The sequence below is a fragment of the Zea mays genome, chromosome 5 (assembly GCF_902167145.1).
Source record: "Zea mays cultivar B73 chromosome 5, Zm-B73-REFERENCE-NAM-5.0, whole genome shotgun sequence".
Classification (NCBI taxonomy): Eukaryota; Viridiplantae; Streptophyta; class Magnoliopsida; order Poales; family Poaceae; genus Zea; species Zea mays.
In genome coordinates this window covers 46969532-46981546 of record NC_050100.1, presented here as the reverse complement: position 1 = coordinate 46981546, position 12015 = coordinate 46969532, and the positions used below count along the sequence as shown (strand labels likewise).

Below are 12015 nucleotides of genomic sequence, written 5' to 3'. Positions count from 1 at the left end.
GAAAGTAGGGGTGGTGTGGATGCTGGTGAAATGGCAGTGGTCCGCCTCGGTCGTCCATCAAACTATCGCAAAAAGGAAGAACCAAGAGGGATGCGGATGTCGATGAGGTAGAAGGAAGGGCACGACTCGAGAGATGGCCAGATGGGGAGAGGATCTTACCGCGAGGAGGGACGGACACGAGAGGCAATAGCTCAGTCAGGCTACATAATTAGGCGACATCATTGTTCGCCTCGGCGATAAGTGTGTACTAAGGGACGACAAAACCATAAGCCTCGGCGATAAGTGTGTACTAAGGGACGACAAAACCATAAGGTTGAAGACAAAGGAATCACTCGTGCATAGTAAAAGACTAGAGAAGTCGGACGTCCGACTTAAGTCGGACGACGCGGGCTTCAGGCCGATTCTCACGGCCAGTGCTAAAGGGGCTGCGAGCGAAAGCGCATCCACCAGAAGCCAGGTGTTTGGTTTGGCTTCCATCTTCTGGCGACTATAAGCACCCCAGACGCTGAACCAAGCATAGCCATAAAAACGTCCCAAACTAAGCACAATTCCATCCGAGCCCAGAACGCAATGTCTGAGAATAAGAATACATTAATGATGATCCACGTCTTATCGCAATGCAACATGCAAACATCAAGCACAACTAAATTTCCAGCAAGATTCTCCTGCATCCATGTCCAGCAGAGTACAAACTCAGTTACAAATTAAATTCAACTGGGAAAACTACAGTAACACCCTACTAGTATAAAAATTTCAATCATTTGGTCCCGTTTCCGTGACACTGCGTGAAGTTGTACCCATCCATGTCCAGAGGACATCAAAAAAGAAATTACAGGCCCCGATCAGGACGCAGGCTGACAAACGCTCAGGGCAGCAGGTTCATTATCCAGAAAATGACTACAAGTGTCACAATGCATCTCATCACCTTGCTGACCAAGCCTCTCGCGGAAGTGTAACAGGTGCTAAATTAGGCAGCAACAAGATCAGGTGTTTCTGCCTCAACTGAAAGCAATGTAGTATGCACCTTTCCAACCCAGGCATCCAGGCGGTCGCGCAAAGCCTTAACCTGTGGGATTCCAAGCACTCTGGGCTGGACCCACGAAACATGAACTGTACTGTCCACTTCATCAATTATTCCCTCAATAAGATGAACCTGCATTTAAAAACAAAGCAGAAATGTTACAAATGGATTGCCAGACGTAGGGCAGTCATATGAAATGATGGAACCACAAACACGTCAAACCAAGATTACAGTGATACTTCAACAACTAAAATAAAAAGAACGAGCAGAAAGCAGTGAGACTAAAAACAGCTATCTTACAATGTAGTGGCACTAATAAATTCTTATAAGACAGGAACTATCAATCAAATATTACTACTATGATCGGCAGCTTGAAGGAAAACATAGTTGCAATGGACACAAATACTAATAAAGTAGTAAAACAAGGCAACAAACATGTGTGCGGAGATAGACAAACATCCCCATAAAACATTCATAAATGCGGAATAAAATGTGTCATCCACAAGACAAGTCAATTTCCCAAGAAATGAGATAATTAAAATAACAAAGTTTCCATTGAAAACATGATGACAAACAAGGAAAAGAACAAGTGAAAAAGGGAGGCCATGACGATAATATCTTGTGCTAAAAAGAATGCCAATCAAGTTACCGAGAGGCTCTTCATAAGGAGATACTCCACATCACTGATTGAAAGCTTAGTCTGCTCAGCAATAACACTTAATGGAATAGTTCTATCTTCAGATGGCCGACTGAAAATAAAGACAAATAACATGTCAAAGAAAAAGAAAATGGAGGTGACATTAGAAAAGAAGATTCCACAAATGTTACCTAAAGATTATCTCCATCAGACAAAGAATATTGATTTTCTCAAGCAGCTTCCTCTCATCCTGCACCAAAGCTGGTTGTGCAGTAAGAGCAGCATTGTGAACCCTGCAAAGTTCTTGGTAGAAAGCAAGGTTGCCCGTGTTGAATGCTTGTAACATATGATAAACCCACTCCACCTTGGTTCCAATAAGACTATTGATCTAAGGGTACATATAATATAAAAGTAAGTTTTAGGGCAAAGTATCAAATCACAAAAAATGTTCTAGTGATCTAGTCATGATTTAATTAAAAGGTTTGTATAACACTCAAACAGGATAGGCTATCCAAATTAATTGCCTAGACAATTTATTGTACTATCTTCATGTCAACCAAAGAAAATGTAACTATATTACTCTGATGACAAATACATTACAAGCGGCTATAGTAAGTCCATCAGTATTACATTTCAAGCTTGAATTTATTCTCCAACCAATAACCGTGCAGATAGACATAAACTTATGCACACTTGACACTGATAATTTAATAATTATGCCACTAATATTTGAGTACATAGATTATAATTATAAAACCATAAAAGAACTAAAGAAATCAGCAAGTGGAATGGACAATCCAAAGGAAACTAAAATACACAAAAATTAAGGATGATAACAGAAGAAGTCATGCAACACCAATGTATTACTATAAAGCCACAAAAGATCTCATATGGTTAGCAAGTGCAACAAATACAATCATACAATGAAAAGAAAACTAAAATACACAGAAAAATAAGGAAGTAGTCATGCACAACCAAAGAATTACTTACAATCGGGTGAGCTAATAACTCTCCAAAATTATAAATGTTATCACCCAGCAAGGCTGCTAGAGAAAGATCAAAAGCCAAGTCCTGACAAGATATAGAATAGTCAATAAGTCAGATGAACTTTTAAACTGAAGTTTTGTTTTACAGTTCAAATGTTATTGATGGTGAAACATACTAGCTTGAATGACTCAGATAGAGACTCCACAGTTGTGTAGGCCAGATAGAGAAGAGCGTTCTTATAGAACTCTGCAAATTCTTGGCATGACTTGTGGTATTGAGATGATATCCAGTAAAAGCTAGCATGAACTGTGGGATCGACATCAGTCATACTATCCAGGGTGGTTTTCCCATCCTCCAACGAATTCTTGCACTCTTTTTGGTTTCCTTTCTCAAGATTAATAGCTGCAATTTGCATCTTCACATAGAGAATCGGTTCATTAATCCGTGACTCTCTTGTATCACGCAGCTTTGTGATCACCCCCTCTAAGAAGGTAATTGCAGCATCCTTATCAGGGTACTGGCGAGAAGCTATCACCGCAAAATGGGCAAGCTTGAGCAGATTAATCTTGGTCTCAAAATCAGTGATGAAATTGTTGTAGAGCTGAATGATAGTGTCTCCGGTCTGTAGAAGAAAAGGTGATATTAGAATCATAAAAGACAAAAGAGTACAGAAATAGCAGCAGGTGAAATGACTTGGAACAATATAAAATTGGCAAACTTTATCAACATAGGTAGTAAACCACCAACAAGATTAAGTAATACGTACAAACAACCAGAAAGATCAGCATGGCCACTAGAGGACAGAAAAAAACTCTTGATAAAACAAATAGATACAAGAGATATCGATAATATTTTATTAAAGGAAAAGGTATATATAACCCCCTGACGTATTCAGGATATAGTCTACATAACCCCTGAACTATAAAACCAGGTATTGTACACATTAAACTTTGATACAACCAGACAAATAACCCCCTTGGCTGGTTTGGTTAGTGGTTTTGCATATGTGGAACTCCACACTGGCTCGTTTCAATGGCATGGTGTCAAGTCCCACCTATCAGCCCACACCGCCGCCGCCAACCGGGTGGTGTGCACACGCTGCTGCTGTCCCCATCGCTCGCACTCGTGTCATCTTGTGGACGCCCCACGTCCTGGCACTAGCTACCGCACCACAACTGCCGCAGCGCAGCGTCAAAGAGGGACGCTGACCTCGCCACGCAGAACTTACACTAGACATCCATCCTTCACCTCAGCATCGAGCTCTCCACCACATCCCCGGTGCCTGCATCCTCGCCGATATCAAGCTGCTCGCACCGACCTCAGGCAGATAGAGCAGCATGTCCACTGGCATCGTCAACGACATGTGTGCGTGGATCCTGCTCATGATCGCCTTCACCATCTCGAAGGTGAGCAGCACCGCACTGTCGTCCCTACAGGTGCTCCTCTTTGGGGCGCTCTTCGTGCTCTTTTGCTTCTACGCCATGCACCCCAGCATGTTTTGGTTCATCCACTACACCCCCGAAGGTATCTGCACTTTTGCTTCTCTATCATGCTCACCGGCGTGTGCACTCGGTCTTCGGCACCTTTGTCTGTGGACTGGTCGGCATGGTGAACTGCAAGATGGACCAGTCCTCACGGGCACAGCTGGCAGTCATGCTTGTGGGAATCTCGGCCCTCCACTTGCTGTCATCATCATCATTAATAAACTCTAGTGACACTTTACCTTCTCACAAACGATAGGTGCAGCAAACCAGTCCCTTGAAGGCAAGATCGGTTACGTATGGGTAGCAGAAATATGCATGAAACTAGTAATGTGTGTTAGTTCCTTGGTTGCAACTTGCATGCATGCATGAGCATGCTGAGAAAGGGAAACATAGAATCAGGGGAAGGAAGCCAGTGGTGGCGGCTATGGATCGGATGAGGCAGTGGTGGCAGCCGTGATTCTTGAAGAATGGGCAGTATGCAGTGCGCTTGTTCGCAGCCACCGCAAGGCTGTGTACGAAAGGGGGCACCACGCACTTGGATGCTCTTAAAGCAGCGGTAGTTGCCGAGCGTGCATGCAGACGTAGCAAAGGGGCAGGCCAACCGGGACATGATGATCATAAAGCCAGCCAGGCTGACAGACGGTTCAATGTGCCACAGTGTCATAGCTAACTTGGAATGCCAGCTAAGCACAGCCACTTGACAATACCGTCACAGGGGTTATTTGCCTGGCTTTGCAAAGTTTATGTAGTTTTATAAGTCCAAGGTTAAGTAGATTACCCTGAATACATTAGGGGTTATATAGACTTTTTCCTTTTATTAAACATGGCAATGAACAATTGAAAGAAGCATACTTATAAACAACCAGAATGACCAGCATGCCCACTAGAGAACAAAGGAACTCTTGATAAAACAATAGGTACATGAGATATAGATAATTAGATTTGGTATTTTATTAAACACAGCAATAAACAATTGAAAGAAGCAACTCAGCCTCCTCTGGTTTTCCTTCGACATCATTGTTCTTCAGCAATTGCACATACATCCAGCATCGAAGTTTGGTTCAGTGAAAACTCATGTAATATATGATAGATATCAAATGTACCATTCAAATGAGAATAACCAGAACAACTCATTGATAAGTTTTTTGTATCCAATTCAATTATGTTTGATTAAAGCAAACTGGAGCTGCAGATGGATACTCGAATAACATGCATAATGTTTTATAGGTCCAAGACACAAACTGGTGAAGCTCACAGTATATCAGAATTGAATTAAGAACCATGAGCAACAAAGAATTGACCAAATACTGGAGAGTTGTATGTAATTTCCCCACATAAGTAACTCAACATGATTAGACTAGCAACAATTATCCAGTCGCTACTCTTAAATCATACTAAAGCATGGGGAAGTATAGGAGGCGGAGTGGGTTTGCAGCGAGATCCGCCCTATGAACGAAGCCATCTACAAAGCCTTAACTGACCCTAAGACGAGGAAGGCGGCGGGGGAGAGAGAGAGGAGGAAAAGGAAGCGAACCTGTGCGGCCTGGAGCTGTAGGAATTGGTCGAGCTTGAGGGTGAGCTGGTGCCATAGCTTCTGCTGGTAGAGGTCGGCGAGGGAAGCATACCAGTCGGCGAGGTCCGGGCGCGCCTGCCGCTGCGCCTCCACGTACTGCAGCGCCATCGCAATCCAACTCCGGTTCCCGTCCCGAGCAAGCAGCTGTTGGTCGGTAGGGTTTGAGATAAGATCTGCTACGACGACTGCAGCTGCGAGGGAGACGACTGAGAGAGAGAAGAAGGTAACCACCACCAGCAACAGCAATGCAAAAATAAAACCCTAGCGCTGGCGGAGGTGTGGCAGGAGAAGAGGGGAAGGGGGTGATACTTGCCGTCAGACGGAAGGGAAGGATCCGGGTCGGTCGATTGGTAGATCTATATTCCGCAGGTCTGGACTCGACTGAAAGTGCAAGAAAGAGGAGAAGCCCGACGACGGCTGCGACGCAGCGACGGGGAGAACACAAGACGAGTCGGAGGCGACGCCATACTGCGGACAGCCCAATGCAAATGCGTGCGTGGGGCAGCGGCCCATCCAGCAAGAAATCAAACTCCGCCCATGGGCCTCTCCCCTACGTTGTTGCAAGTACGACCGATTGACCGGTTTGCTGCATGAAGTAACTTGTTTATATTTAAAAAATGGAATTTCAATTTTATATCTTGACTACTAAAAATATCTGCGGCTCCTGAACAGACGTGACAACTAGTTTGGTGACAAAGGAATGGTAGAAGATCCATACAAAATGGTCCCTATAGCTCTAGAATTAGGCGCCACAGCACCTATCGCTGATATCGAGCCAGCTCGGCTCATTCCAGCTCAAGCTGACTCGTTAAGGTAGTGTTTGGTTAAAGAGCCAAGTAGAACGGAGCCGTTCTGTCCCAGTTTTGTTGTTGTTTGGTTACAAAGTAACTAAAACGGAATGACTCCAATTAGTGAATATTCTCCTCAGATCCGGAATCATTCTGCTCCAAAAAATCAACCGGACGGAGCCGCTCCGTTCCCATCCCGCTCTCACAGTCACGCTCCGTTCTGTTCACTCTGCAACCAAACAAAAAACAGAGCCGCTCCGTTCCAGATTACCAAACACAGAACAGAGCGGCTCAACAATAGAAAATAATAATTATACTCATAGTTCAGAGACCACATCAATGTATCATCAAATTAACACAACTCGTCACTCATCAATTCACTATTCGCACACATGTTTATCAGTTTAACTCACACTTATATTCTCATAGAACAATTTAACACATATACATAGTTCATCAATCATTAGTTTTACTCATTGGTCATAGATACCACACATACATATAACATGGTCATCAATTGTTACGTAAATGATATGCATATAGTTTTGTTTTGCTGAAATGTGATAGCTCGTTTAGCTCGTGAGCTGGCTTGTTAACAAACCGAGCCAGCTCGTTAATGAATTGAGCTCGGATGCCAGCTCAGCTCGTCAAAAAAATTAAACGAGTCGATCCGAGCCGAGCTGATCACGAACCGAGCGAGCTAACGAGACACGAGCATTTCATCCAGCCCTACCTATCGCTTGTGGCAGGGCAGTAGGTGTCATGACGCTCAATTGCTAGTTGGCAGGTAACAATTTTTAGTTATATAAACCTATTATGTGTTTTTAGGGTTTTACTAGTCGGTTGTCCGTGCGTTGCAACGGCTCACAACAATACTCATGTAAATTATCCACTAAAAAGATCTCAAGATTTTTTATTCATTGTCTTCGCTCTCCGCATAATATTTTTTTTATTTGACTAACTCATGTTGTTGTTTACTCCATCCAATATGTTTGGTACAACACGGCAAATGAAGGGAGCAATTAGAAGAAAGTTCACAACGACTGACTGAACGAACAGAAATTATAGAATGACATAATTCCACCATAAATAGACCAAATAAGAGGAAGTTTGTGAGCTCAAGTTTCTAAAATAAGTCACATGAACTCAAACTTATAAAAAATATAGATCAAAATATGGAGTGGTTGCTAAAGTCAAGCATCAATAAAAATTGGATGCGCTCCATACAAATTATGGTACTTTGTAGCAATTACTAACGTTTAAAACCAACAAATAACCTTTCCTTTTACTGTTAGCGTGACAAATCATTGTTGCTCCATTCAATTCAGCAACCTCAAATACCATGGAGTCCATTGCACCAAGGTGGTCTCCGAAACGACCTAATGCATGCAAGAGCCAAGAACACAAGGGACGAGCATCCTGTGGTAGTGCATGCATAGATCTCCAAATTCTAACACATATTTTTGCAGGATCCATGAGCCAGCATCAGAAGAACACAAACCATGTGCAGACAATAAATAAAGTATTAACATATCCAAATTATGTTTAGTCCTTAGCACAACAAAAAAACTAACACCCAAAACAACAGAGGAACAACACAATAATTTTTGCAATGACAGAAGGATGGGTGACAGGTACATAGAAGCGGTAGAAGCATACTGAGTCGACACTGTGGTAAGGGAAAGGCCATGTAGACTGGTGATGCCGAGCCATCAAACAGGTCCATAGGCAGCAAATCAGGGACCCCCATCCCTCGCCTCCCCACTTCCAAGGTTTTGTAGAGAAGGAAGGGAAGGGAAGAGACGAGCATACATGTTCGTTGCCAGAGAAGGACACGACGAAGACCTGAGCATCTGGAGGCGACATAAGTAGTATACTGCTAGATACATATAGGGAGAGAGCACACAAGCAGAGAAAGAAGCCCAGCCGGAGCAGCTCCAAACCGAGAGGCACCCGCACCAGGCATTAGCCTGAGAAGGGCGAGAGAATGCGAGTGCCTTCCTAGACCTGGACCCGCCAAGGCGACACAACACCACCACCAACTCCATAGCATATGCCGACTGTTGCCACGCTACGGGCCTTGGTTGTCCAATATCTCAGACCTGGACTTCTCATCGCCAAGATAACCTAAGCGTGGCAAGCGCCACAAAAACAAGGACGAATGTTTACATAATTAACTTGTGTTGCCTTGATTTTCAATGCCTTTAGGGGATTGAAATCAAGTATCCAACATTGGCACCCACCTCTAGTGAATTCACGATAACAGCAGCCCAAATCACGACAAATAGCATGGTAGGCCAGCAAGCTTCGTTAGCATCCCTAGAGAAGCTTGCGCTCCCCATAACTAGAGGCTCGAGCTTCGAACCTAGCAACAAAAAGCAAAAGGAAGAGGGCCAAATAAGGGTGCAACACGTAGGTGTCCAAGAACCCTACATCAAGTCCAAATGGTCTCATATCCCCATCACCTTTTCTCAAGAGGATCTTCATCTCAAAGATTATCCACATAGAGATGTTGTGGTTATCTCTTGTGTCATCAAAGGCTTTGTAGTACACAATATTCTAGTCAACACAGGTAGCGCAACAGATATTATATTTGCCAAGTCTTTCAAGCAAATACAAGAGCCTAAGATAAGATTCAGGAATTAGATTTTCCCCTCTGTGGCTTTGGAGGATAGCAGGTAATGGCATTAGAAATGTTGGCTATGCCCGTCACCTTTGGTTATGTTAATAATACAAGGACAAAAGAATTCATTTTTGAGATTGTTGATATGGAGTTCCCATACATTGCCATCATCGGAAGAGAAACTATCAACATATTCGAAGCAATTCTGCATTTAGATTATCTTTGTATGAAGATACCAAGCAACCAAGGGGTAATATCAGTTTATGGTAGCCAAGAAGCAGCACGAAGGGAAGAAGGGACCCAGCAAGAACCAAAGATTGTATACAACATAGACGAAGTTGAAGTGCAAGTTCAGGAATCTGAAAATCTAGTAAAAGAAAAGGCATCTTCGACGGATCAGTCGAAGCCGGTACTTCTCTGTGATGATGTTGCATAGCAGAGGGTTTTCTTTGGCAATCAGCTAACTTTGGAGAAAGAATATAATCTCTGAAAGTTTTTGTTACACAACAAGGATGTTTTTGCTTGGTCATCAAATGATTTGTGCGGAGTGGATAGAAGCATAATAGAGCATGCTTTAAATGTGGATCCAAGTGTCAGACCACGTAAGCAAAAGCTTCGTAGGATGTCTGAAGACAAGGCCGAAGGTGCAAAGGCCAAAGTTAAGAGATTGCTTACTACCAAAGTCATAAGAGAAGTTGCATACCCAAAATGGTTGGCCAACACAGTTATGGTCAAGAAATCCAATGGCAAGTGGAGCATGTGTATTGACTTCACATACCTTAATAAAGCATGTCTGAAGGACAAATTCCCACTACCAAGAATTGATTCTCTGGTAGATGTAGTTGCCACTTTGGAGCTCATGAGTTTGTTGTATTATTACTCAGGGTATCATCAAATCTGGATGAAAAAGGAAGATGAGCCGAAGACTAGTTTCATAACCCCCAGTGGTACTTACTGAAAGGGAAATGTGCCCTTGGGCTATTTCTAAGTGTTTTGGTGATGAACTGCCCAACGCCACTTTGAACTAACCATCTTGTTGTGAGCATAAGCACAGGTGTAGAAGAAAACAAATTGAAGACATCAAGTTCAAAAGAGCTCAAACCTAGACCCAAATATACAACTCTGTGTAAAATGGTATAAGTGTCAAGTTTGCACTTTTAAATGTGTTGCATAGGTCTTTACTATGTTTCTAGCACTTATGTTTGGGCTCTAATACATTTTGTAGAGAAAAACACTTTTTGGGCTTGTGTTTGAGGCATATTGCAAAGGTATGGTTCCAACACTTAGTCAATTGTTTTGGTAGCTAACTATGTTTGTCTAAGTGCTAAGGATCATCTTATATCGTGCCAAAAGAAACCAAAGAAGTTTAGCACAAAAGAAATGAAGTTGGGCTGGTATGGGAATAGGGATGGCAACGGGTGCATACCCGTGGGGTAGTACCATTCCATACCCGTACCCATCAAAAAAATTCTACACGTCGGGTTACCCATATATACTCGCGGGTATAAAATCTTACCCATACCCATACCCGCGCGGGTATTTTTACCCGTCGGGTATCCCGCACCCGCTAGGAAAGTCTTAAATCCCAATATACCAATCACTCAAAATATTAAATAAACATATAAAAACAACTTCAACTTCACATATAACAAATCATATGATTACATAACTCGGTATCTAGACAAATGATAGCTAAAGAAGGGTTTTATTTTAGCTAAGATGTGCTCTATTAGATGGTTATAGTTGTATTGATGCGGGTATATTTTACCCATGGGTAGACAGGTATGGGTAGTTCCAACCTGTACCCGTACCCGTCTACCCAACGGGTAGAGGTTTTTACCCATTAACATACCCGCGGGTAGAGAAATCATCCCTGTAAGGAAAATGGACCCCGGACCATTTGGCTAATTGAGTTTTGGTGTTTAATGAACAACATAATCCGTGAACTAATAAGTTTTCTAGTGTTTATGTTTGTAGTTCACAGGATGCGAAGAGAATTGGACCAAGGCAATGAGGATGCAACACCTCAAAAGAAGACATAAAAAGATGCATAGGAGTCCAATACTCAAGAACAAAGAAGCCCGAAGAAATCAGCGAAGAAATCCAAGATAAGGGCTGTCAGCCAGCGCCTGGTGGCGCACCGGACATTGGTGTCCGGTGTGCACCGGACTGTCCGGTGAGGCACCGGACAGTCTGTGCAGAGAGGCCGCAGACAGGCGCTCTCTGGCTGTAGCACCGGACTGTCCGGTGTGCACCGGACTGTCCGGTGTGACAACGGGCAGACGGCAACGGTCGGATCCAACGGTCGACTGCTACAGGCGCCAACGGTCGACTGACGTGGCGTGCACCGGACACTGCACAGTAGATGTCCGGTGGTTCACCGGACTGTCCGGTGCACCCGACGACAGAAAGCTGCTGCTTTCTGTCCAACGGCTAGTTTGGGGTATGGAGGCTATAAATACCACCCCAACCGGCCATTCTCAAGGGTGGGAGCCCAAGTAACATACCAAGACACATAGTGCATATTTCCAAGAGCTCAAACACCCAAGTGCTTAATAGAATCACTCGGTGATTAGCGTAGGTGCTTTGCGAAGTGCTTAGGTTAGTTAGACCGCTTTAGCGCTTGCTCTAGGTGAATCCTAGTTAGTTGAGTGAGTTTTGTAAAACCACACAACCCCTCGGCTCTTGCGTGAGTCGTTGTAATTGTACCGAGTGGGGCGAGAGTCTTGCGAGACCGTGACAACCGCGTTTGTGTCACGGCCGCCACCGTGTACCGGAGGGAACGAGGCCCGCGGCGTTTCGGCCGGAAGCTCGATAGTGGAGACGGCGGGGAGCGTCCGAGAGGAGCCGGAAGCGGAGCACCACTTGCGCGTGGAGAAGGCCCATGGCTCTCTACGGAGTT

At 43.8% G+C, this 12015-nt stretch overlaps 1 protein-coding gene across 4 annotated transcripts; it reads right to left on the bottom strand.

The window, feature by feature from the left end:
* Positions 1-573: 573 nt before the first annotated feature.
* LOC100285832 (26S proteasome non-ATPase regulatory subunit 13) lies at positions 574-6213 on the bottom strand. Of its 4 annotated transcripts, none has more exons than XM_008645622.3 (7): positions 6016-6213; positions 5664-5908; positions 2821-3267; positions 2649-2729; positions 1850-2046; positions 1671-1770; positions 574-1153 (listed from the first exon to the last, which is right to left on the bottom strand). In XM_008645622.3, exons 2-7 carry the CDS (start codon positions 5808-5810, stop codon positions 968-970), a joined length of 1158 nt encoding a protein of 385 aa, XP_008643844.1. In that variant the 5' UTR covers positions 5811-5908; positions 6016-6213; the 3' UTR covers positions 574-967.
* Positions 6214-12015: the final 5802 nt, after the last annotated feature.

What these genes read in the sequence shown, in the direction of transcription:
- LOC100285832 (XM_008645622.3), bottom strand. Translation starts at nt 5,810, where the DNA reads ATGGCGCTGCAGTACGTGGAGGCGCAGCGGCAGGCGCGCCCGGACCTC. An exon ending in CTGATGGAGATAATCTTTAG is followed by an intron (nt 1,771 to 1,849) that starts GTAACATTTGTG and finishes CTTTATTTTCAG; the next exon opens with TCGGCCATCTGAAGATAGAA. An exon ending in TCCTTATGAAGAGCCTCTCG is followed by an intron (nt 1,154 to 1,670) that starts GTAACTTGATTG and finishes TTTTAAATGCAG; the next exon opens with GTTCATCTTATTGAGGGAAT.